The 27169-nt window shown below is 34.4% G+C and overlaps 1 protein-coding gene across 1 annotated transcript in view; it reads left to right on the forward strand.

Moving 5' to 3' along the window:
• The first annotated feature begins 10 nt into the window (after positions 1-10).
• Positions 11-27169, forward strand: part of LOC146141448 (uncharacterized) — a 190140-nt gene continuing 162981 nt past the window's right edge. Inside the window, exons 1-9 of the mRNA XM_083390113.1 lie at positions 11-183; positions 5750-5905; positions 6313-6474; positions 7610-7747; positions 9697-9852; positions 10573-10689; positions 11804-11901; positions 12221-12406; positions 12773-13020. Of these exons, the coding sequence (XP_083246239.1) occupies positions 5750-5905; positions 6313-6474; positions 7610-7747; positions 9697-9852; positions 10573-10689; positions 11804-11901; positions 12221-12406; positions 12773-13020 (1261 nt within the window). The 5' untranslated portion in view covers positions 11-183. The remainder of the gene's footprint in view (positions 184-5749; positions 5906-6312; positions 6475-7609; positions 7748-9696; positions 9853-10572; positions 10690-11803; positions 11902-12220; positions 12407-12772; positions 13021-27169) is intronic.

Raw genomic sequence — 27169 nt, forward strand, 5'->3', positions numbered from 1 at the left:
TAGTCAAGAACTTTCAACATTAATAAATTTGTTGTGTTGGAACGAAATCTACCAAGATCTGATGTTGTGGCAATCCTGTCTCTTTGCTTGCAACATTTTGATAAAGTGGATCTGAGTTTATCAAAAATAGCCAGGGAAGATTTACAAGAACTTGCTTACGCCATTGCTCTACTTCATAAACCAGTGAGTCAATAGTGTTACTATAATTTATTGGCAGGTCTAATCTTTTAGTCAAAATTGTAAAAAAAAAATTACAAGGAAATAACAGCTTAAAATCATTTTTAATGTACTCAACTAAATAAAAGATTTATATTTTACAAGGGTGTTGTGTAACTGCCGCGGAAACACAATTGTTTATTCTACACTCTTACTTTAATAACTGAAAAAAAGGTTAAATTTAAAATATTTAATCACATGTAGGTGATAAGGTTAATATTGCTAAAGTTTGTTTAATTTTTTGTATTTAGGTTTCACGAGTTATGGGTGAAATCCAGACTAAAACGCCCAAACTAAAAATGTATATTTGTCCACTGTTCAAGTAACATTAGTGTCAGAATAAAACAAAAGATTATGCCCGAACTAAAATTATTCTTGAGTATTGTTCGCATCGGCTTTTTACTTGAGCAGAGCTTTGACAACTTTAGAAAGAAAAGTGTTTCAAACTAGTCAAAATAAAGATAATTTTGCCACAACTTACACAATAAACCAACATAATTTAGCATTGTGATCAGTGTTCCCTCTAATTGTTTACCATGTGCGCAGGTGCCCAAAATTGTGCGCAAAAGCCGAAAATAAGTGCGCAAAGTGCCCAAAATTTACGACAAAAAGTGCCCAAATTGGATATGCGGACTATTTTTATTCTGCGAATTTTTTATTTATTAGCTCTTAACTTAATTATTTATAGCTTACTTTGTCCATCGGACGGATGTTTTTGTTGAAATGGAGAGTAGCAATATGCACGGGAGAGCACGAGAGGCGCGCAATATCTTAATTAATTTCTCCCGGATATAAAAATGAGTCTCTTTATTTGGAGAATTCGCTTGAGACGTGATTTCGCTTGGACTTAGTTTAGCGTAGCGCGGTTTAACCGCCTAACGGCCAAAGTAATTATCCCGCATAGTGCAGCGGTTTTGTCAGTAAGCATTTTAAGTTGGCAGCCTTTTTCCACAGCGCATCGTTAACGAGGCGCTGATCTAGTTGAAAAGACAGCACCAAAACGTAACAAATCGGGGATAAAAAAAATCATTCGCACAAAGGGCGAAAATTTTTTTTTTGCTTTCACGTAGTTAAAATAGTAAAAAAGTATTTTAAATGGACTCGTATCTAGTTTGTCAAAGAGGCGGCGGGCCGGATAAATTATTTTGCCGACACCGGTTTTAAGCGTTAAAAAGCAGTTTTTTTGCAAATAAAAGCATATCGCAGATAATTGTAATAATTTTGTTTAAAAAAGTTTAAAGATATTACGACGCGAGGTTTTTCATATAAAGAAAGTACTTAACACAAAACATACAATGCTAAACACAAATACCTTCAGATTAAATATATCTCCAAATTAGGACAAAATAAAGTTGCAAAACAAATGATTTGCACGTATCGCAAAAACTTCCAGTGAGAGAAGCATAACCTGGTGTCTAACCTCTGTGCAAAACAGATCCCTGTCATCTGCACTGCCTTGTTCAGACAAACTATGCCCAAATCCGTCGTATAAGATTCAAATATGAGTTAAATGAGCCCATAGACACCGAGAACCAATCAAGATTAGTAGTTCAAAAACTTGACAATCACAAAATCATGACCACATTTCGCAGTCAGAGAATTAGTGCAGTTCTAAGCAAAAAGGTCTAGGACAATTAGAGCTAGAAAAGTCTTGGACAATGCACTAATTTGACTTAACAAATCTGCTTAAGACCCACCCGAACCCAAATGCACCCTAACCCAAAAAATGTGTGTTGATTTAATAATTACACCTGAAATGGGCGAAAATGTAACATGTTTAAAAATAAACGTGTTTAAATTTCAGGTGTTTAGACGTTTTGCCGTGTTTCCAAATCAATTCCACAAAATTTCATTGGGTAAACCATTTTATTGCGCGAAAAAGGTGAAAAACAACACAAAAAGTTTAACACAGTGAAAGTTTCGAAAAATGCAAAACTTGGAAAAGAAAACTATACATTAAAAATTGAAGAGCTTATATTAGAAATGAAAAGAAGTAGGAAAACGGAAAACATATATAATACACAAAATAACATGTTGGAATTGGATACAATGAAAGTGTTTATGCAAACAAAAATATATCTGCAACAAAAATTAAAAAAGAGAAAAAGTAAATAAAAACAATAAAAAAAGATATATGTTTTAATATTTATAATTTCAAATTTTTCAAGGTGGGGTCTTTAGTGGGTTGTTTAAAACCATATTTAGTAATAGTATAAATATCGCATATTAAATACAATGAAGGCGTTAATGCAAACAAAACTGTGTATATGATAAACAGTAAAAAAAACAGAAAAAGTTAAAAAAACACAGAAAAGGAGATATTTTACAAGTTGAAACCCTTTTTATAATATTTATAATTGCTATGCTTGGCAAATTTTCAAGGTGGGGCCTTAAGTAGGTGGTTTAAAAACATATAAACACAGAGCAACAGGGTGGATAACTAAAATCCTGTGTATATTAACAGGCTTGAATATCAATGAAAATATAACTAAAAAATTTGTTCAACAAGTGTTGTTCTTCCACAAATTTAATGTCCATTCCATCCACTAATATACAAATGCAGAAATGCTGCTGTGCCCTACAAAGGTTTGCCCAATAAAGGCCTTGAAGAGCTTTTCTATAAGACGAGTTGAGCATGGCTGCCTAAAAAATAACATTTAGATCAATATAATATACTGCAATAATTAAATTATACACTGTCACTGAACAACTTTTTTTTTACTTGCTAAACATAGTAAAATTTTCAAGTTACCAACTAGAACCACTACAAGTCATCATGTCATAAAAATATGTTTTAGTCTGTCATTAACCACCACAAAAACATATTATTATGACATGTACTAAGTTTGTGGCAATGCATTCTTTAAGCATAGCATTGAGAAATGTATTATTTATGTTACACTTTAACTGAATGACAGTGCAATGATTGCGAAACAAGGTTATTTTTATTGTAATTGATATCTTCATAACCCACTAAAATTAAAAAAAAGGTTCACCCTACTTTGAAAACAAATTAAATCATTAAATAATTTCATACAAAAAGGTAATATGTGTTCCAGATTATTGTTTGGACATTATGTGCTATTGAAATTTGTGCTTAAACTAGTGATACACAATCTAACCCAAAAAAGTTGCCCATTACTGGGATATGCAGACCAAACATTAGACACAACACATATAAATTAAATTAAATGTATTTACCACAAATTTAAAAATTGGATAAATGAACTTAAGATTAAGAAAAAGAAAATTTGAGTTTTTTTACCTTGTGATCTATACTTTTTTGTTGATTTCCACTTGAACTTTGTCACAGACTTTTATTTTCCCATCTTACACTTTGCAGTTTAAATTCCTGTAAATAAATAAAAAAGTTATGTAAACTATATAATTTATTAAAGGTCCAGTAGCATTCCAAAGTACTACAGATTAAATTTTACATTTAAAGCTTCAAAGTAAGATTTAAACAATGGAAATGTAAACCGAGAATCAGTTTGTTTGGATGTTATAAATTGATAAATATATTTCGCTATTAAAATCATCGTCAGTATCTGAAAACATAACACAACATAAGTCAAGAAGTACGCTAATGAAATATCAAAGTTGAAAGATTTTTTTAGGCGTAACACATATTCAAGTACCTCAGAAATTTTATAGAGATTGAAAAAACATCAAAATGGGTGAAAATGTTGGAATAATATTTACCATATTTTTTACATATTCTACGATGAAAGGTTCTAAGCAAAAACTTATATATTAGTCAATTTTGAAAAGCAATAGTTCTCCTCGCTGGCCGCTACATACAAAATAAAAGCCAAATGTGAATAAACTATATTAATGTAAAATATATAAGTAAGTAAAATTTACTTACATTTTTAACCTTAATCGTCCATGAAGCAAGTAATTTTGGAAGTCGTACAGAGCAATCGGTTGGCTGTCATTGATTGCCCTGAAACAAAGCAGTGTAATCTTAGTATCTTTAATATTATTAAATTGTTAAAAGCATACTTGATTGTTTAACAGAAAAATTAAATTTCTATTTAGGATAAAAAAAAACATACAAACCTTAAATGATTCATTTAATTTAATCCTTTCATAAAGTGTAAAGTAACAAATCATCATGAAATAGTCTTTTACAACTTTCATTGCTTTTGGATTTATGAATGAAATACCTAAATTCTGAAACAAAAATCCAAATTCAGTCACTTCGTTTTCCAAGACAAGGCTTTTGTAACATACATTTTAGATTCTAAACCTGACAGTCTTGCACAGCTAATAAAACATTATTACTACACATTTATCAAAAAGCAAATTAAAGTATATATGTCACCACTATACACTTTATATTATTTGTTTAACATAAATGTTAGTAACTCGAAAGCCAAATATACGCAAAACCGACTTTAACTGTAATGTATAACTTGTAAAAGTTCTAAGCTTTTTTGTTTTGTTTGAGGTTTCAATATCCCGCGTTCGTCACAGGCCAGTGCGTTGTTCAGCGGACCGAATCAATTTCAAATACCTTATAACTTTATTTATTGAATGAACTTTATATGTACACAGAAAATTGTTTTGAAACAAAAAATAATTACTATAATTAGTTAAAATATATCGTAAATCGAACACTTTATAAAGAATACTTACTGGTCGTCATATGTCAAACAATTTATTCTTGAAAAATATACAAGCTTCATGGCGATACAGCTTTTCTCTAGAAAAAATCCGTGCCGTAGATTGTTTTCATCGCGCGTATTTTTATTGCTGGCACAATTTAAGTAGGTCATGGCGGCACAAGACAGCACAGCCTCGAGTTTGTACTTTGGTACAAAGCTATAGGCAAGCTACATTAATGAAATCATATATTGGATTTAATGGCGCGTTAAGCACACTAACCCGTATATTTATAATTTTAACATAATGCCAAATAGGCCGAACAGATGTTAAGTTAGGAAACCATGATTTAAGTAATTTTGTTTATTGTTATCTGTTACGACCATATATGCTAACTTGTTAAATATTTGACGAAATCGATAGACGCAATCGTACATAAAACAACCGCTCAGTGCTTTAAAATAACAATACCTCTCTCAACAGCGTCTCATAACATCAACATAAATGGCTTAAGCTATAACTTTGCAAGAATGTATCGAACTAAACATGTCTAACAATCAACATGTTAAAATATCAAGTGTTTAATCGTCAACATGTTTAAAATCGTTAATTGTGCTTAAAATCTCCCAATATTCGTTGCTAAACACGTCAAAATATCAGGTGTTTAGCATAAAATCGTTCAGGTGTTTATAATATAAACATCAAAATTCAAATTAAACACAAAGGTGTTTAAATTAGGTGTTTAAGTGTTTAGATTTTAAACGTGCTTAGACCGTTTTGGTATTCAAATTTAAACACCGTTCTGACAGTGAGAATCTTAATTTAACTTTTACCACTTTTCCGGTTTACAATTAATTTTACCTCTGTCTGTAGGTTTTGTCAGGTTTAAAATTTCCGTTAACAAACCTAACAATATTTTGTGTAGATGGAAGAATTCTATGTGAACAAGTTAGGGTCACGTGAGTTGAGTTGCCTGGCAACAAGTGCAACCAACATCAACAAGTTGAAGTTGTTTTACTGCGACACTGCTGAGTCAAATCTGCAACCTCTAACTGACGCCATCACACGCAGAAATCATCCCGTATGTTGCCATTAGCGGTTTGAGTAAATACGTTTAGCATAAGCCGCACATTAAGTTGGCGCTTGTTGTTGGTCTGCCAAAGTATAAAATTACGAATGCATTCAATTTCGACAACGGCTTTTACTTCCACAAAGATCGTACACGATTGACGCATTTATTATTAAAAATATTTTTTTTAAATTAGATTCTCGCGGAGTGCAAAATTTTTTGCGTAAATAGGCATTTTTAAATATTATTATTATTTTGTAGGGCGGACATGGTCACGTTTTCACCCGGGAAAATATATTTTGCGTCTAAGACACAACAGTTTCTTGTTTATTCCACAATGATTAGCAAACAGCACCCTAGATGTTATCGAAGCTCATAGCGGGAAGATAAGTAACAATTGGAACTTATTGTGATTGTAGATGGAATTGTTGGGACTATATTACAGCAAGCTGGATTCACCTGGTTTGAGTTGCCTGGCAACAAGTGTACACAACATCAACCAGCTGGAATTGGATGATTGTGAAATCGCTGGTTCCGATCTGCACCCTCTAACCAACGCCATATTACGATTGGATCGTCCTGTAAGTGTGTTAAATAATGAAATAACATTGAGGTGGATAAACCAGGCAAGAGCATTGCTTGTTAGATTTAGTACCTGAACCACTGTCTGGTATACAAAAGATTTTTCCGTAAACCGATATTTTATGCCACCATGACTAAGTAATTACTGGCAGGGGCGAATGCGAGATTTTTATTTAAGTGGGGCAAAAAAAAAATTGCAGATATAATGTCACAATGTTACGTCAAATCATGACGTCACAAGTAATGGATATATAGCGTAACGTCAAAACGTGACTATTTTTTAAAATGGAAAAGCAATACCATGAAAAAATGCCTTTGTGTAGTTGCCCAAACAAAAATACAGTTTGAGGGGAGCCATGGCCACGTGCCTTCTCCCATGGATCCACCCCTGATTATTGGACTCTAAAATGGCCCTGGCCTGGGTATATTTATTCTGATAGCACCTCTTCTCAATGGACCATTATTAACTGGACATCCTTTTTGTTTGTGTTTTACCAAACAACACTTGAATTTTCGTGCATTCAGTTCATCGTAGTTAGTCCGCAATTCAATTTATTTGCCCAAAATTGATGCAATAACGATTTAAAATAACACCACAATATTAGCATTGTTAGATTTGCAAATTTTATTTTAATGCCAGCTCAGTTTTTAGAGCTTTCGTCTGTCGCCAAGTAAATAAAAAATACTTGTTAACCGAGAGGGTTTACGTCAAAATACAAATGCCGGGTTCTTTCTGCATGTTATTAGTGAAATTTTGCAAAAATTATGTAGAATTAATTAAGCGAGTGTAAAAAACGCGTAGCTGGAAGTTATAACCTAAGGGCCTGATTTGTTTTAGACGCAGGTAAACTTTACGCAAATTGTGAATTTAATAAAAATAACAAAATGTTCAATCACAAGGTATTTTAATCATTTTTCAGCTGCTTTAGTTCACCAAAACGTTCCATAAATTATTTGGTCCACCATTGCCCCAATAGTTATTATACATCCTAGGGATGTTAACTGACCTATTACGAATAGCGATCTTTTGCTTGATGTAAGTTGCGAATATGTATTGTTCAGCTCGCTACAACCTGTTATCCTGCATGCAGCCAGACACTTGCTTGTATCTTACATTATGTTGTGTTTATGTAGATGAGGAAGTTGGACCTGAGCCACAACAAGTTGGGATCGCAAGGACTCGCTTTCCTCCGAACTTGTGCCCACAATGTACAAGAGCTGGAGTTGTATGAATGCGGCATACATGAAGCTGGTGTGGATTCTCTGCGCGAGGTAGGACTCAGAACTTGGAAATTTGTTGCCGGGGCAACGTTACTATGTAAACGCTTGATATAAAGAATTGTTTGAAAATTGTCATCCATTACAATCGAGGTCATGGATTTAAGCAATTCACTAAGAGGTTTAAACACAGAAACTTATTTTATCATATTGAAACATATGTACACACACAAACAACTAACATCTAACAAACAACTGACATCTAGCCCTTCTGAAACTGTTTTTTGACCAACGATTCAGGCTTACATATCATTAGTACACCAAAAGCAATCGCAGACTCACCGAACCTGTCGATCAATGATGCAAGCAGAGCAAGCCAGAAAAGCAACTGGCCTGCAGTGAGGTTCGAACTCACGACCTCCGGTCAAGCCGGGACCGTCGCTCTACCAACTAAGCTATGCAGGCACAGAGAGGAGCGAGTCGAGAAACAACCATACGCCAATGCTTGCTAAACTCAAATTGCTCTGAGGGCCAAATGAGGACGTGTAAAATGCCCAAGGGCCGCAATTCACAATAAATAAGAACACAATATAATATAAACACATGTAGGCTGATTTTAGGCTACAGTTATTTGTTCTGGCTACTTTACTGGCAGCGTTTTTCAAGGACAAGAATCTCGATATTGGGCTTCAAATTGTCAGCAGAAACAAATCTTAGAGTTGCTTGCAGATGTGGACTGCCTAATATTGGCAAAGAAAATTCTTTGTTTGCAAAATGCTGGTTTAACTTTTTATTTTTTTACTTTGCCCTGGTAAGCATATTATTTATCGCGGTGCATTGTTTCGAAGTGCAAACCCTTGTTATACTTCTTCATAACAGCAATCTTCTGCCGGCAAATAAGGCAATAACTAGTACCTCTGACCGCGGTGACAAAATATAACTCCTCCCCCTTATCTTGAAAAACTTTTCTTTCGTCTGTGATTTTTCTCATTTTTGAAGCAAAAGACAAGTGTAATTTAGCTTTTTAAGCTATAGAAATTTATTTCAATACTAGGCTAGAACAATCAAAGCCTACAACTCGACAATCAATTTATACATTATGAGATGACCAATTACACTAACACCTGACTGACGCACTTTCCAGCGTTATTGTGACAACTGTACAGAGTTGATTAGGCAATGTGACGTAATAGTAGATCTTTTACCGCATAAATGATAGCGTTTGAAAGTGATATGACAGTGAAGTTTGGTGAGTATAGTTTCAGTTTTTTGAAGCAATTTTAGAGTGAATTTTAACTTTCAAATCTGACTAAAAAAGATATGTGGCTCTTAAATATGGTTAAATACTTGGAAATCCAAAATTTCTACACGGGCCGCACAAAATGTTCTCGCGGGCCGCATGCGGCCCGCGGGCCGCGTGTTTGAGACCCTTGAACTAAGCTATGCAGGCACAGAGAGGAGCGAGTCGAGAAACAACCATACGCCAATGCTTCTCAATATGTTAATACCAGTAACTTCATATTGAAGGGGATCCACAGTACCATATCATTTATTCAATGAAACATATGTACACACATATGTGTGTTAACAACTGAAATCTAGCCCATATGCTTTTTGACCAACGATTACGGCTTACATATCATTGTATTTATCATATTGAAGTAGAATTGTTAATTTCGGCAAACGTCGGATAAATAAATTTTAGTGATGTCATAGTTCTAGAGTCCATCGCCGTTTTGCGCAAAGTGTAATGTGGATATATCTCCCATCACCATAAGCTGCATATATCCGCTTAAAAGGAGGATATTAGGCAAAGAAGGATATTAAATTAGTACAAGAAAAACTTTTTTTACCATTAAACTTAATCAAATTAATTTTACCCTTTTTTATAACCTGATTTATTATCAACAATATTTTAATATGAAATTTTTATGTTGTTTCCTAAATACAAGTTTCCTAATTTTTTGGCTCAGAAAATTTTCAGGATGTTCCTTTAAATCCAGTATCGTCTTGTCCGTCGAACCTCTTCATCAGTTGGAAGTGGAGGAGCAAGATTGGAGGTTGGAGGATGCGTGGTGGAAATCCCACCAGGTACTTTGGATCGTCAAGTTCACATCAAACTTACTTCCTACTATGGAAAGAATGAAGGAGGAGACATGGTAAGTAAATTGATTAATGTGTAAAAACTGGCCTTTAATATAAATCATAGCTATTCATAACCAATCTATATTAATTTAGTTAATATATTACTTCTTTTATTTAGCATAAAAATTTGTTGTACAATTTGCTACAATTGTTGAATGTTTGACGTATACAGAAGTATTTAGTATCAATTTCAAACAATTCTTTAATTATTTTCAACAGGATAGATTTATTCAAAATGCTACCTACTTCTGTATAGGCGTCTTGCTATAACCTTTTTTTTGACAATCTCTTTGGATAAAAACAAAACGTCCCAACGATGCCATCTCGAATACGAAATTTTACCGGGTAGTAAAGCGGTCACGTGACCCAATCAAAACCCGGCGAGATTTTTTTGACGAGCTCCTCAAAGTAATTACTTGAGCGACGGTTAATTGATGTCAAAATAAACTTTTTGGCGACCGGAATACTAAGTGTAAATATACCAGCAAAGCTTTTGGCATACTTTTTAAAAACAAATAGCATAAATAAATGTGTGTTTTAATAAAATCTGCTACGCCTTGTTTTTTCTTCCACAAGTTTTACAAATGTTTTACAAATCTTGCTCAGAACCAATTCCCCAATAAATCCAAACAGTGAAGCTACTACAGTCGGTGACTCAACCAATCGAACACAATTTTGGCTTGCGACCCAGAAACACTGTCTTTCAACAATCGATCTGCTTTCTTTTTGTTTAGATGTCTCTTACACCTACATTGGAATGCCAGCCATCTGGATTGCAATTCTTCGAACCTGTTCGCATGTCACTTCCTACCTGTTACATCACAGAGGATAAAAGTCCTGCCCTAATTGTGGTATGATAAAAAATTATCTTTTCTTTTAACATATCTAGCTGATTTGTTTTAATACCCCCAAAAGTCAAATAAAACCGTTGATAATACTTGGGAACCTTTTCTATATTGTTAGGTTCACTACGATCTGTAATACAGCTTCATAATGAATGTCAAAACCAAAAAGGTCGAGTAAATCGATATGATCATAATACAAACTTCATCATCAGTTGTGATCTACAATATATTATTAAAATTGCCTTCCACCTTTTATAAGTGAGGTTCGGATAGATTTCAGCCACATTTAACTGATGATGATTCAAGCTCGTATCGAAACGTCTTAATCAAGATGATGTCGATCTACTGAAACTTTTTTGACTTTGCCATTCGTTATCACGTAATATTTTGTCATCATTAAAAAATCAATGATACCCGGATAACATCAAAATAAGACAAAAATTTTGGTTAGCTTATACAAAAAGTAATCAATTATTAAATTGATTGATTACAAAAAAGTAATCAAATTATTAAATTTTTTTTTTTCAGGATGTTCCTTTAAATTTTTAAAAATTTTTTTTTTTTTGATTTTCACTCTAAATTTTTATTTCATTCTTTGATGACTTTTTTTTTCCAAATTAAAGTGTACTTACACCAATTTAAACTTTTACTTATTACTTAAATATCGAAATACTTTGCCAAGTATATATATAAATAAAAATAGACATAGACTGATATACCAGTTTATCGCAAATATCAGCCGATATCCCGCTAATGCCAAATATCGGTATCGTTAAATTTGTTTTGACAATATTTTGTTATAAAAGATGATATGGCTTTCCTAAAAAACAAACAAATTTTTAATTTTTTTGGCAAAATAATTCGTTCAGCCACATGTAAAGTTAATATGCAATAAACAAATATAAACTGAGATGTTATTTGTAATTTATATTTTATTGATTTTAATCAGTAATCGTAAACAAACAGAAGTCATTATCTGTTCTAATAACTTTAACGTATATACCACAGTAACATGTGCAACTTATTCAAATAGAATTATAAAACAACAATGTAAAACGAAAAAAAATCTAATTAAAATATTTGGCGCAACGCCAATTTGTAATATGTAATAAAAATTTAGGTTAGAACAAGTGAAGATGGAAATGCCTGGAGAGAAGTTATGTCTGTCATTTACAATAACGACTTGCAAATCGAATTTACAACAAGACACTTTTCACTGCAAGTTTTACTGTTATTTTTTTTTAATTATGTATGTAGCAAAAAAAAATAAAGAAATAAAATTACAATTTTTTTTTGGGACACATGCTGTTTTTTGTTTGAATTATTGTTTTTTTTCATACAACGTGTTATAATTTTATTTTTTATTTTTATTTTTGTGAAACACCTGATGTTTTGTCTGAACTATAACTTTTTTTCAAGAATAAAAATAAATTTTTGACAAAATTTAAATTTCTTTTCGGACACGTGAAGTATTTGCCTGAATTATGATACTTTTTAATTTTTTTTAATTTTTAAATAAAATTACATTTTTTTGTAGCCATGAAGCCATAGCGTCGTCTTTTCTTCGTTGGAAAAAAATGAAGTCAATCGTCTTCAAAAAGCTGCATGTTGTAGAAGTTGGTAAAATTGCGCGCTACTCTTGCATCTTGGGCGACTGCAATGAAGTGGAACAAAAAGTGGCTTACCCTGATCGCGTTGGAATCCCTTTTAAATTTCCCCTAAAGTAATTATAACTAGAGATATATATACCAGTTTGCCAATGTTTCAAAACAGTGTGGAAATATTTGGCATAATCAGTAAATTTACAGATTAGTTTGTTAGTGGTGGTATACGCGACTTTAGTAATCTTACTCTATAATTATGTAAAATTTCCACTTACCGAACGTGTATCGCTATATATTGCAACTCTAAGGGCCAGGATGCCTTCATCACGGAATGCAACAACATTAAAACTCAATGAAATATTTGTGCTCTTGGTAATGTAACTTATCCGTGCTGTGTAACTTTAACCTTATTTTACATCTCCACGTTTCTTTTTTATTTCATGCTTTGTTACGAAAATCATACAAAACATTCTATTTTCTCACAGAAGTTCAAATGTCGAATTAGAAATCGGAATCGAAACCTCTAAAATAGACGGACAAACGGATCCGCACTACACAGCTACACCGAAATCCTTTGAGATCGAAGATGCATACGACACACGAATAGTGGAAAATTTATTTGATATCAGGAAAATCTGCGATCTAGAAATTCCTCCATATTTCAACACTATAATAAAGTATTCTGTCTCCAAACTTAAAAAACCGCGGAAAGGATATGTTTCAATTAACATAGGTAGGATTGCAATCTGGGTTTAACATCTAAGTGTTTGTTGCAATCAGGTATATTCTGGCAACAGTGTTGTATCGACTTAAGTCAGGTATTCGACCTACATGCACTCAAGTTACTGTTTTCAAATGACTTAACTTGACTTCAGTCAATTTACGAAGCAACTTGACTTAACTTCCAAAGACATTAAATGCATTATAGCAGTTATTTTCGCCCATTTCTAATGCTCAAGGGTAAGGGGATTGGTCCACGGGGGTTAGGACCCCCACCTTTTTTTGTAACTGATATTATCGTTTTTCGTTCATTTTTATCATGGTTTTACTCACCTTCCGAAGCGGCAATGTTTTAAATGTAATTGGGTCACGCGTCTTGAGTTAATGCGAAAACAAAATCAAACGCAGAACGCCGTGTTTCGTCTTTTGTTTGTACAAGGTTCGACTCTTTCGGTATTTGTTCAGGTTAGCTGATTGGCAAGAGTGTATTCGACAATTGACAACGCTAAGTCAAACCTTCTTTCTTTTTTTCTCACTAAAAAACGTCCAGTTAGACGCAGTTGATATTCCCCGCATTTACTGTCTGCGCTAATATCCGATTTTGGTGTAACAACGGCATTTTTTAACTGAAGAAGCTTCTCAAAGGGTGAAATGATAACTTTTGTGCGCGTTTCGAAGTTGCCATTTTTAAGTTATGATAGTTAACGTAAAATCATTTTCTATTAGCATATTGTAAGACCACGTGTTTAGTGTGTAATTTACACAACTTATATTCTCTTGACCGCAGCTTGTATTTTAGCTGACTTGTCACACTGCTCGGCGCAGATGTTACGCGAATCGTGGCATAATAACACCAAGGAAAAATATCTTCGTTTAGTATTGCAGGTGGCGAAAGACGTGCTTGTAATGTAGCGTGGTCCCGTACATGGATCTACCAAAATAAATCACACATATTTCACTGTCTAGTTTTTGTTTTCCTCCTAAAGTTAACGATTGCACATTAAGCGGTTTCGCAGTTGCCGCCTGGCAGGAGTGTGGACGACGCACGTGTTCGATTTTGCTGGACGTTAATTGGCTTTCTGATTTAGTGTTTTTCCTATTTATTACTCATATCAATCACTACTTTATGACGTCATACTCGTCACTATGTATGAAGTTTATTATTCAGGGTCAGACAAAAAATAGGGGATTTACCTAATTGAAAAATCGGACCCTTCTTTTTGGATTTCTTGCTACTCCCCTGCTACTTCTTTATGGGCTTTCATAATTTTACCACATAATACCACTTGTTTTTTGCAATGTATTAACCGCAGAGGTATAATTTCGATTTTATGCCGACTCATTGTAAATCATTACATGTGTCAGCCCACTAATCGCTAATTATAAAAGAGGGAATTTGACAGACTTTTAAAATTTTAATATTGAACAGAAAAAGATTCAAAAGATTCTGCGGAGAAAATACAGAATATATTTCAACCAGTCATCGCAAATACTTCACGTCAAGGTATTGTTTCATATTTACGGTTTTCTAAAAAATGACTTTGGAAATTTTACCTTGCTAAAAAACCTAAACAGTAAAATAAGTTGAAACTAGAAAACATTTGAAATGTTTCTTTTTGCTACTTTGTTTTTAGTTTACCTGTTTTAATGTTTTTGAGAGCAAATGTAGATGTATCTGTGATGTAGTAATATGGCGTAAACGTTATTCACGTTACCGGTGAAACCAGCTCAAAGCAACTTGTTTTTAATGCAGGAACATCACCAGTCATTGCGAACGCCCAAAGTAAGTCAATAAAGTCAACATGTGATATTTTGCAATAAGGTATGTCCGATAATATCAGATCGGAGCCGATACTCGATTCCAAGTTGTGGTATCGGTACTCGTCCGATAATATCGGATCGGAGCCGATACACGATACCAAGTGGTAGTATCGGTACTCGTCCGATAATATCGGATCGGAGCCGATACTAATGCCAAGTGGTAGTATCGTTACTCGTTCGATAATATCGGAGCCGATACACGATACCAAGCGGTAATATCGGTATTCGTCCGATAATTTTGGATCGGAGCCGATACCCGATATCAAGTGGTAGTATCGGTACTCGTCCGATAGTATCAGATCGGAGCCGATACACGATACCAAATGGCAGTATCGATAATTGTCCGATAATATCGGATCTGTGCCGATACCAGATTCCAAGTGGTAGTATCGGTATTCGTCCGATAATATCGTTTTGGTGCCGATACGATACCAAATAATAAATGACATTGAGCCATTATTTTTGATCCAACGCAGTGATTTCTTCCTTTAAAGGTAAAATTATCAAAAACTAGCAGGTCAGCAACTGTTAACTCAACTTCTTAACAAAAAGCAAATTTGGGCATGAAAACCGGGAAAAATGGCTTTTTAACGTTTAATTTTCACCATTTTGTTTGTTTGGTAATAATTGGTTTCGAATCATATCGCGATACTTTTTGTCTGAAATATATTTTATCGCATTGAAAAACAATCGGAAGTTGCAATACGTTTTTAGCTTACTTTATAGTTCATTTATAAAATTTTATTTAGCTTGCGTTCTAATGTAATTCAAATATAAAGTTGTCAATAACTAAGTGCTTTTCTAAACTTTTTACACTTATACGAACAAAAACAGTTTTTATGTTTTTTAAGCTTTTTAGTTGTTAAATAACTTCTATCAGTGATTTCGTTGTTAAAACCCCGCTAATAATTGTGTGTTGGATTTCTTTTAACTACACGTCTAACTTGATCTTACTAAAACCAACATAATGTTATTTTCTTTCCAGTTACCACGGTTACAGATTCAAACGTGTCTGGGAGCACTATTGGTGAACAATCCGTAAATGCTGGTAGCTGATTGCTGATGGCTGGGGATTTGGACTAAAGTATTAAAAAACTTGATGATGGAGTGAATACGCGGTTCTGCTGCGAGACGTTTCCTAATTATTTTTTGTGTTGTACGTTATTTGTATAGCAATGTAAACTACCCGACTACTCGCCTATAAATGCTCGTACTTTTCTTCTATTACACCTTTTCTATAATTAAACCGTTTTCTTACTTTTAACCTCTTATACTTTCAAGCCTAACAAAGTTTAGAAACACAACAAATTTCAAGTTTAAACATAAAATAAATAGAGGTAGGTAGCATATTTTGAACGTTTCGAATAAATCTGAAGATAATGGATGAAGTTTGAAGTTAAAACAGCGATCCGGGTAAATAGCCTATGGCGCCTCCTGAGGCTATTTACCCGGCTAACAAAGTAATTTAAATCGATTTAGAAATAATGAATGAAAATTTCACATATCTCAAAAAAATTAATCTCATACTATACCCAGGGCCGGATTAAGGGTACTGTAGGCCTAAGGCTATTTACCAGGGAAGTGCCTAATTTTACAAACGAAGCTACAAAAAGTAGTAAAAATACATAGGCCCACATGAAAAATTGAAATTATTTACTGCAAAATAACACAAACATAAAATAAAAACATGTAATAAATGTAATTAAGTGTCATAGACTCATTGTGTAGGGGAGCTGTGGGACTAGTGGGTCACTTTTTTGCACCTGCAGGTTTTATTTGCGTCGTAAATTAGGATTTAGAGGTCGTAACGTGAAGTTTAATCTACCCTTCAACATACCACAGCATTTAACTCAAAATGTAAGATGAGAAAAGTTAAATAAATGCACCTACTTTCTAATTTTTCAACAAATCAGTCATTTTAAAATAAACTCACTTAGTTAGTCATTATTATTGGACTACGCCGAGGTATTTTTTTCCATTCCACTCTGTATTATCGCCGCGATAATTCATAGATACCCCAACCTTAACCCAAATACATATTCACGTATTGGTACAAGCGTATAAGAGCGATCCGGCCAAATAGCAACTTCCAACTGGTTTTGGTATAATAGGGATGTTAGGTACTTCGTTTTATTCCGATATACAATAATTTGAACTAAAAGTTTCACGATTCGGTACTAAGCAACGTCAATATTGTGCTATCGGCTCCGATCCAATATTATCGGCCAGCCCTAGTACTAACACAACAGGACAGTCCGTAGGTCAAATGACATGGAGCCGTAACCTTTGGCAGTGTGACTTGTAAATGATAATTAGGTTTGTGGGATAACATGGGATTCAAGTCAATGCTAGTTGTGTTTAGGGTGAGGTAAAATGTTGTAGGCTATACTTAAGGCTGGCCATTTATGTCTTTAATTCCTACTTAGACGTTAGTATGACCACTAGGTGCTAGCTCTATTTGGTCTTATTCCGAACTGTGTATTATTCCGGCGTTGATGTTGTTCTTATTTCGGTATTGGAGTCCCACCCAACATATAACAATAAATTGCTTGATATGCAACAATTAAGATAAATAACCAGACTTTGTGATAAATGCTTAATGAAAACACTTGAACACAAGTCACTTAAAAACAGTTGGCAAGTGAGGCACACTTAAGTCCAGTCATTGTGTTTTCACACTTTTTTACCAAAATCACGGAGCGAAAAAAGTTTTAATTTTGCCGACGATGATAAAAAATCAAATCGGAAACTTCAAAACTAGACAAAAGTTTAATTTTTATATTTTTTTAACTATACAAAAATTAAATAAAAAATAAAAGCTCAAATTTTGCCGACAATATTAAAATATAAAACTGCAATTAAATCTACGGCATTTGTTTTGACACGTGACCAAAATCACACAGCGGAACGAGCGCTGTCACAATAAATCATGCGTAACACAGTGGATAATATAAAACGCGAGTTTTAATATTGAATCTAAAATTAAGTTTTACCACATTTTCGTTTCTCAGTAAATTACGGCCATTTTTTATAATGCTTTTCTATTTTTTATGGAAAAAGTAGGCGGAGCGTCTACAGTATTTTTACTAAGGAGCATTTACAGGATTTCGATTGCGTCACGCGCGATTTATCATGGAAGCGTTCGTTCCGCTGTGTGATTTTGGTCACGTGTCAAAACAAATGCCGTAGATTTAATTGCCGTTTTATATTTTAATATTGTCGGCAAAATTTGAGCTTTTATTAAACTTTTGTATAGTTAGTTCAAAAAAAAATATAAAAATTAAACTTTTGTCTGGTTTCGAAGTTTACGGTTTGATTTTTTATCAACGTCGAAAAAAAAAATGCCTTTTTGGTCGAAAATTTAAAACTAAAAATTTTTTTACTGTATATTCAAGGGAGATGCTTAATTTTTGTAGCTACAGTTGCGAAATATGTTGGGACTATATCATAAAACTAATGTAAAACTAAGATATTAAATCTAATAATACCACCGATTTAATTTATTTATACCAGCAACTAAAACTCAATTCAAGGGAGGTGTTTGAGAAGCATAAAATTGCCTGGCTGAAATGCATTTACTTAAATCAAAAAGCGCAAGAGTAAACAAATTCACCCGGTTCGATTTGGTTTCAACGCTTGTAGCGTTCGTATTAGGATAATTCGGGGCTTTGAAGCGTCTGTGTTAGAACATGTGTTAGAAATTAAACGCTTTAAGCCAGGGGTCGGCAACCTACGGCCAAGATCCGGCCCTCCAGTGAAAATCATCCGGCCCGCGACCTCTTTTTCAAACTAGACCCAAGGTCATGCATCATATTTTTAACATTTTGAACAATAGGAAAATGCAAAAAAAATTTTCAAAGGGTCGTGCGCATAAAAACTATTTAAGTGGAAACTAATTGTAGCAAGGAACTCTCTAAAATCAAAGTTTCTCCAACTTAACCTTTATAATCTTTTCTCTGATGAATTCCGTCTTTTATGATAAAAATTGCACCAAAGGGTATCAAAAATGTGTCTAATTTTAATTTTGTGTGTGCGAAATGCGCCACGTCTTCTTGCAAATCGAAAGGCAATGTAAACCTTACAAACGCATTTTTTTTCGCGCTTGGCGAGCTAAATTTTTAGTTTAAATTAGATATTTCTATTCAATTGCATAAAACATTTAGGTCTGACCCCCACTCAGTATAATTAAATACCACACGTTTTAATAACAAAATTTTTGTGGAATTTTATTACGGCCCGCCGAGAACTTGCTAAGGTTCAACAAACCTTTGTGCACGGAAGTTAGAGAAAAGGTAATTTCCATTTTGTGTGTTGTGCATTCCAAAACATTAATGTTCACCAGCACTTCCCAACCCGTGGCCAATGGTTTCCAGGTACCAAACTCGAAAATGTTTTTTCAATTATCTTTTATAACGACTTGGCTAATTTAGTCCACAGTTATTGAATTATGTAACCAATATACAAGGCCTATTTAATAAAAACATGCAAGTAGTTCAGGAGAAATATATGTATATCTAACATTTTTAGTATTGTCTAGTGTCGACAAGGGTGTCCAATCATCTTACAAGGAGAAACAACTAGCGATAAACTCGTGGTGCCTAGGTGCAAAAAATCATACAGTGATGAAGAAAAGGACGAACATTTAAATGTGTAATTATTCTAGACCGGTGGTTACTGTATAGTTAACCCGCATCATTTTACACAATCGTTCGTGATCGCCGCTTAAAACTGCACATGGTAAAATAAACAGATTTGGAAAATCATATCCAAAATGGCCCATTGATTGAGTTATAGTTCCTAACAGGCCGTTTAAAATACCCGGAACGCGATAGTTTATTGAAAGATTTTATGGACTACGTATGCTACATTTATTACGCACCACATTGTGCAATTTTGGAAAAACATATAAATAGTTTCCTGCTTTAGTACACTCTGATTATGTTTTTGTGTCTTGTTTTTAGCTATTAGTGCTTTAAATGTGAGTTTAATAAAATAAAAAGCAACGGTTATGTGTTCCAGTGTTGGTTGACTACAAAAACTAAGTCCACTTACAAATACCAGTATTTTTGTTAGCTGATTTTTACGCATTTTGCGTTTCGTCCTTAGTATTAAAAAAAGAGGCCGAACAGTGTATTAAAATAAATAATTTTATTAATTACTACATTAAAATTATGTCCGTGTTGGGTCGTTCCTTGTTCTACAATTGACGATTAAAAATCAAGCAATATATCCACCGCACAACGCAGTAAATCAAAACGTGAATTTAGCACACATTTTTGTAGTGGTTTATCGTGATATTTATTGATTCGATCTATATTTGCCCCTATGATTTCGTTGTATCTGGTAGGACTCCAATGGTCCAGCCACAAGATCGAAATATATATTTCGGAATAAAACAAAAATCGGACTAGGACCTAACACTCGTAATAATAACGTATAAACGGAATATGTCCTAAATGCGTCGGAATAAGATTAACTTGCAAGAATGAACCAAGCCTATACAAAATTTGCCGCCCGTAGGTACATCACAAACCCTTCTAATAATTTCAACTCTGAAAACAATTTTCAAACCCTAAACAGGGCCTACAATCGATGCCAAAACAGCGGAGCCTTAACGGCGCCGTTCCATCTAGGGTGCCCAAGCGTCGACACCAAAACAGCCGATGGCCCTGATCGTCCCATACCCTCTCCTTCCAGTTTCAGACGTTATTTTGGCCATCAAACGCCCTGTTTCGATGAATTTAGGACTTTCCGGCGGGTATGTGTGTTATTCAGGCGGTTTAGATCTTATTCTGTCGTGGGTATTAGGCCTACTGCGTATTTGGCTTTATTATGTCGTGTGTGACGAAACGAAACTAAACAATTATGGTTTATTCAATGAGAACATGTTATTGACTTGCGTCTAAAAGTTGTTCACAAGATTTGTCAAAAGGTAAAAAGCTTAGTATTAATGCACATTTCAACATACTAAACCATGCCTATTAAAGATTTTCATAGGGTGTTGGTTACTGTTCGGGTGGGGGCCACTGTGGAAAGTATGGCAAGTGCACCCAGAAAAAAATCTGAACTGCACCCTAAACATGTCAAACGTTCGTGCACCCTATTTATATGTTTACAGTGCAATGTATGCAATACAGAGTGCATGAGAAAATCATAACGTGGAAGTCTGGAAATTCGAAAGCAGACCAGAAATGCACTTTTTTCGTGCTGGTCTAAAGTCCTACCACAACGCACATTATTTTGGTTAGGGTTATAAATGAATATAATAATACTTCACCAACCCACACACCCAAACACTAACTCTCGTCGCCCCTAATAATGTGGTAGGATTCTAGACCAGCGCCCTTTTTTAACTTTGTTGCACCTAGTCACCCTATTTTTTTCGGCAGTGAACCCGCGTGTTCTGTTATACTTTCCAGACTGGGGTAAGGGTGGTTCAAGTATTATTATTAATAGTATTGCTTAACCTATACCCAAACCGACACCCAAACCCGCACCCTAACCCAAATAATGTTCGCTAAGGTAGGCTTCAGCACCAATAAAAGCTTTTAACTTGCTATTTACTGGGTAAAATTATAAACATCACATTAACTTGGTACAGTTATAAACATTTCTGCATTTCTAATATCCAAAACTGTACAAGATAAAAAAATCTATAGTCTGCATCGCTTGGCAACGTTTCGTTATGCATGATTAGTCTGCGCATTCGCTGTTCGCCTGTATCCTGTTCTTATACGGTCCGCTTAAAGCGTCTAATTTCTAACACATATTCTAACACAGACGCTTCAAAGCCCCAAATTAACCTAATACGAACGCTACAAGCGTTGAAAACAAATCGAATCGGGTGAAAACTCCCACGTGTTTTCAATGAGCCTATGTATTTTAAGGAAAATAATCCGCGGCCCGGATTAAATTGCTTGGCGGGCCGTATGTTGCCCAGGTTACCTCTAGGTGGTTCTAACGTTTTTGTTTCGCGTTTGTTCAAGAAAAAAAGTTTTAAATCGTTTTTACTTTTTCTCGTATGCTTTTTGCTTGCCAAAGCCGATAACTGACCAGCTAATACCCAACGCATTTACCTTTGTGTTATTTTAAATGCTCATGAAACACTAAACTAGGCAAAACAATATGAACACCACACTTGCGGGAAACCCTATCCGCCAGAAATTGGTGCCAAAAAAAAACCTAAACATGTCTAGTAGATCGACATTATCTTGATAAAGACGTTTGATACGAACTTGTGTCACATTCAATTAATGTGACTGGGAATTTACTTAAAATAAATTTGCTGGCTGAATGTGGCTTACTTTTGAGAAAAACAACAAGCAGATTTTGGGAATGTGAAATGTATTTATCAAGCTTTGAAATGTATTTATCAAGCAACATTACAGATCCGTACATAGTGTACCTAGTGTAACGGTATACGGTATAGCATTGAAACTAAACTGGAACATCTGCAATTTACATAAAATAACACATTAACTTTGAATTTACTAAAACAAAAACTTTTCTGGCTGAATGTGGCTTACTTCCAAGCAAAAAGCAGATTTTGTTGCTTTAAATTTTTTTTGGGAATGTGAAACACATAATTTTGGGAATGTGAAACACATTAATCGTTAAGCGAAGAAAGTACTAACAGCAATGCAATAAAAACTGGTGTTAGCTTTAATATATTGTCCTTCAGGTTACAATTTCATCAAAATATAGTTTGTAATTGCTTTTCGACAACATTTTTTTACAGCTGTTAATACTCAGTTACCGTTTGTTCTTTGCAATAATTATTTCTCTCATTGTGACTCAAAACTAACTGCCTAACTTACAAGTGAATGTCATGCAATGACCACGCGGTTCTAGTGCGAGAGTTTGTGGCCTTTAAGCTACTTGCTCTAGTCACGTATTTGTAATTATCGTGTTGCGCGTGAATTGTATAGCAATAAGAACTAGACTGGGGTGCGGTTGTTGTGTATTTTGTCGGGGCACATTTTCAGGGCTTGGTGTTTATTTTATTTCATTTTGGTTTAGTATATTGATTGCATTTTCTGTTGTTTCCTTAACTTGTTTCTGCAAGACAAAACAGATATGGGACGAAAATTTCCCGCCTTTGCTTATAGTTTAAATAAATATAGCGAGGTATTTGGGGATGATCGAAAAAAAAAGAATATAATTTATTTATTCTCTTAAAATGGTTTAACGCCTATGGTTTGCTATACTTTTACCAACCTTTTCTCGGTAGATTTTTACCATGCCTTGGACCGTGCAATCACTATAAAAAACAGACCATCCTTAAAAATGCATTCGACATTAGTATTTTGCTTGTTGCGCCTCTTGTATAATTATATTTGTTTTGCCTGGTTTTGATATGTTTGGCCGGAGCAACAATTACAACAGGTGCTAACAGAGAGGTGTACACTGCTTCAAGGATTCGCATTTAAATTTGCGGCGGTAAAATATGTTGTCTTGTAGAATGAATAAGTAATTCTACCAAGAGAAGCCTCTTTCTAAGAGGCAAGTCGCACGCGCCAGTGACAATAAAATGCGCAGCATGGTGTCAATCGCTTCGCGAGATGAACAAAGCAAGCGAAAATGGACGAATTCTGTATTGAGGTTTTGCACCCGCTAGAGGGGAGTCAATAGCCACACCGACCTAAAACGATGACTTCGCAATATTGTTTTTTTGTGGCCCCAGGCTGGGAACCCCTGATCTAGATTAAGACGTTTCGATACAAATCATCTTCAGTTAATGTGACTGAGAAGTAAACCAAAGCATCATCACCGTTGGGAAATGATACGAAAGAAGATACAAGTTCGTATCGAAGCGTCTTAATCTAGATAATGCCGATCTACTTAAGCTACATTACGGATTCCTACATAGCGTACCTAAGTATATTGGTATCTATCACGGTATATCGCGAATTTGACTTATTTCTGAGCAAAAAACAACAGGCGGCAGATGTTGTAGTATTGCGATTTTGTTCATTTCGGGAATGTTAAGCACATTAATTGGAATAACATTATAACACAACGTTGTTACCACATAACCACTGCATTAAGGAAGGGGGCGAAAAAAAAGGTTTGGACACTGGAGGTGTAATATGTACAACACAAATCATGTGCGATTAAATTTACACACAAGAATGGCCGTGCTTGTTACGGCTGGAAAGTTAGTGTAGCATAACGAAAAACAGAACACACTTCTTTACAAAAATGTACAAATTTCGCAGACATTGAAAAAAATAGTTTTACTTTGAATTGGGCTAATAATTCGGCAACAGTTAAATGTAGAATGAATACAAAACCAATATCGATAGTAGGTAGGCTGCGTTCCACAAATTTACTTTATTCATTTTTAACATTTTAACATTCAATATTCATTCTTCTGTAGCATGTTTTTCTTTGTTTAATGATTTTTAATTTAAACAAATAAAAAAATAATTCGGTCCTTTTAATGAAAAACTTTTGCAAACTACCGGAATTTGCTATTTAGATAAAACGTTTAAAAACATACACAGAATGTACCACATAATAATACTTTACTTACGGCTTTGTTCCAGAAAGTTTAATTTACAAGCAAGCCAGCCAGCATATCTAATTCTTCTTTTAAAAGCGTACATACAAATCCAATTTAAACAAAAGAGTTACTTCAAGTTTCCCCAAAAATTAAAAAAAGAGCGAAAAAATCCGTTCTCTCCTTGGATGCGACGAGGCGGCAACCCGCGATTCAAACCGACCAATCAGATCTTCTCGACGTAGTTGCTAGGCAACATGCCGTACTGACCGGTGCGCTGGTTACGACCCTCCAAAAATACAGCGATACATTTCAAAATGTCAGAAATAACCAAAGTTTTAAAAACTGGAATATGACAAAAACATTCAAAACATAACAAAAACTTAAACTGATTTAAATTATAATTCTTATACAATCTCTAGGTTTTTCATGCATTCCGTGTTTTTTTGTGAGGAAATATTATTATATAATGAGCTTTTACAACGACAGGTCAATAACTATCGGTCTATTGTGGTGTAGGAATCAACCTCTGGCAGTCTATTGAGCGAGATGCTTTAAAGTTACATAACTCTGATAATTTTAATTTGATGTAACTTTGTACATTCGTGAATTAGGCCGAACATAATAAACACATCTTTAACTACTGATTTCAGAAAATTATCAAGACCTCTTATTAAAGTCGCAAGTTCCTAATTCGGATATTTAATAACCTAGCAATGAAGGTTTGTATTAAAGACCAGAACACTAAAACCAATGTACAGATTTATTAGATGCAAGGGTTGAAAACTACCACACCACAAACAATTGTGTGGACGCAATTACTGACAAACAATCAAATGAGAGAGCATATAACACCTAACGTCTTACTCGCTAAATGCACCAGGCCCAGCCCAAGCGTCTACTAAAATCTATACACTGTTCGAAAACTTTTTCTCACGGGCACTTAGGCGTTGCAGGGGACCCACGGCCGCTGGTTTAGAAAGTTAAACCCAGCTATCAAAGCGGTATACGGGCGATCATAATGGGCGTGAAATTTGCAGATTGTTTAGAGATAGAAAATTACATGTCCGGAGTCCAATTGAACACGCGAACAGCACACGAGAGAGCACGAAAACATTACGTCATTGTATATGTCCCGAAATGCGAAAACTTAATTCCTAACCCTATAAAATATAAGCAAGAAAACACAGATGCATGAAAGACATTTGGGCATTTTTCAGTGTTATCAAATGGCCATTCATATTTATTTTACAAATATTTTAATATACTTCATATGGCAGCCCTAGGTTAATAGATTACATAAAACAAAACGACTATGTTATCATGTAAACATATGAACAAAGATGCATTTATAATGTCACATATACAACACAATTGATAACGCCAATATGTAAATTTCCACGCTGTTATACGTACAGAAAGGAGCGAGTCGAGAACCCTCTCAGAGCCTGTGAAGCTCAGGGGGGGCACTTGCTACCCCCTGGAATTTTAAAATGCGATTATTATTATTATTTATAAGTGTAATATGTATATGAAGGTTAAAAATATTATACATTATCAATTGCCCCCAGGGGCGTATCCAGGGGGCGGGAGTTTTTACCCCCTTTTTGAAAGTGATATTATCGTTTTTGTTCGTTTTTGTCATGATTAAAAAAACTGTTCGGAGCGGCGTGCTTTTTAAGTAATTGGGTCACGCGTCTTAATCTAATGCGAAACCAAAATCGAGCGCGAAACTTCTTTTGGTCGACCGTTTTTCGTCTTTTGTTTGGTCGACCGTAAACGCTGGAAGTTGTTCTTTTTCGTTATTTTTTTTTTTTTTTGACTAGCAAGTGTGTATTCTACAATTAGTTTTTTTTTGCCTAAAGTTACCGTGTTTCGCAGCTGGCAGTATTTGGCTGTTTCTGATTAGTTTTTTTATCACGTCTTGCAATCACCATTCTATGACGTCATACTGTCACCGTTTTATGACGTCATTATTCATTAAGACAGACGAAAAATAGGGGAATTTCCTAAGTTGAAAATTCAGGACCCCCTTTTTGATTTTCCCCTGATTGCCCCCCTTGAAATGTTTCTGCGGGCGCCCCTGCATATATGTGCTATGCATGTTTTATTCAGTTAAATTTAAGTTAGATTTTTAAACGAGGATTGCGATGATAAGTACATTGGTTTAAGTTTCAAAACAACCACAGCACTGTTGAGCATTGGAAGGTTGTTGGCGACCAAATGAACAGGAAAGCTGAAGCGTGTTGCGTAAAAAGAACATCACAAAGTCAAATAGTTTCTTCCGTCTTTTAACTATTAAAAATGCACGCGGTTCCCCTGCAAAACACAAGATGAAAGCAATTCAATAAAAAAGATTTTAATGTAAGTGTAACTTTAGCTTATTATCAGCCTGTGCATTACGGAGTCAAATTAACAAGCATAGGCCCGGATTATTGAGTAATTAGTTTATTTCTAATTTATTTTTAGCTTTTTCAACGTGTGACGAGCATTACCTTATGAGTTTAACGTCACGAATTACGTCATTTCTTCCATTAAAATTCAAAACTATGCGTCCATGGCTTCGACACAAGATATCAGCAATAAAAAGACAAAACAAGGGAGGGTTGGATACCTTTTCAGCTAAAAGTTTCAAAAACTTATATATTTACGATGTGATTTAGTGGCCAAAAGTTTGTTAGGATTTAAACTAAATTAAAGAATAAAATGTGTTTTTTACACAATATTTAGTGACTTTTCCCAATGCACATTCAATAAACTATTTTGTAATATGGTAATTTTATTAATTTTTATTCAGAATTTATCATTAGCTGAAAGAAAAAATGATTTGTTGCATCAT

The sequence above is a fragment of the Ascidiella aspersa genome, chromosome 5 (assembly GCF_963924565.1).
Source record: "Ascidiella aspersa chromosome 5, kaAscAspe10.2, whole genome shotgun sequence".
Taxonomy (NCBI): Eukaryota; Metazoa; Chordata; class Ascidiacea; order Phlebobranchia; family Ascidiidae; genus Ascidiella; species Ascidiella aspersa.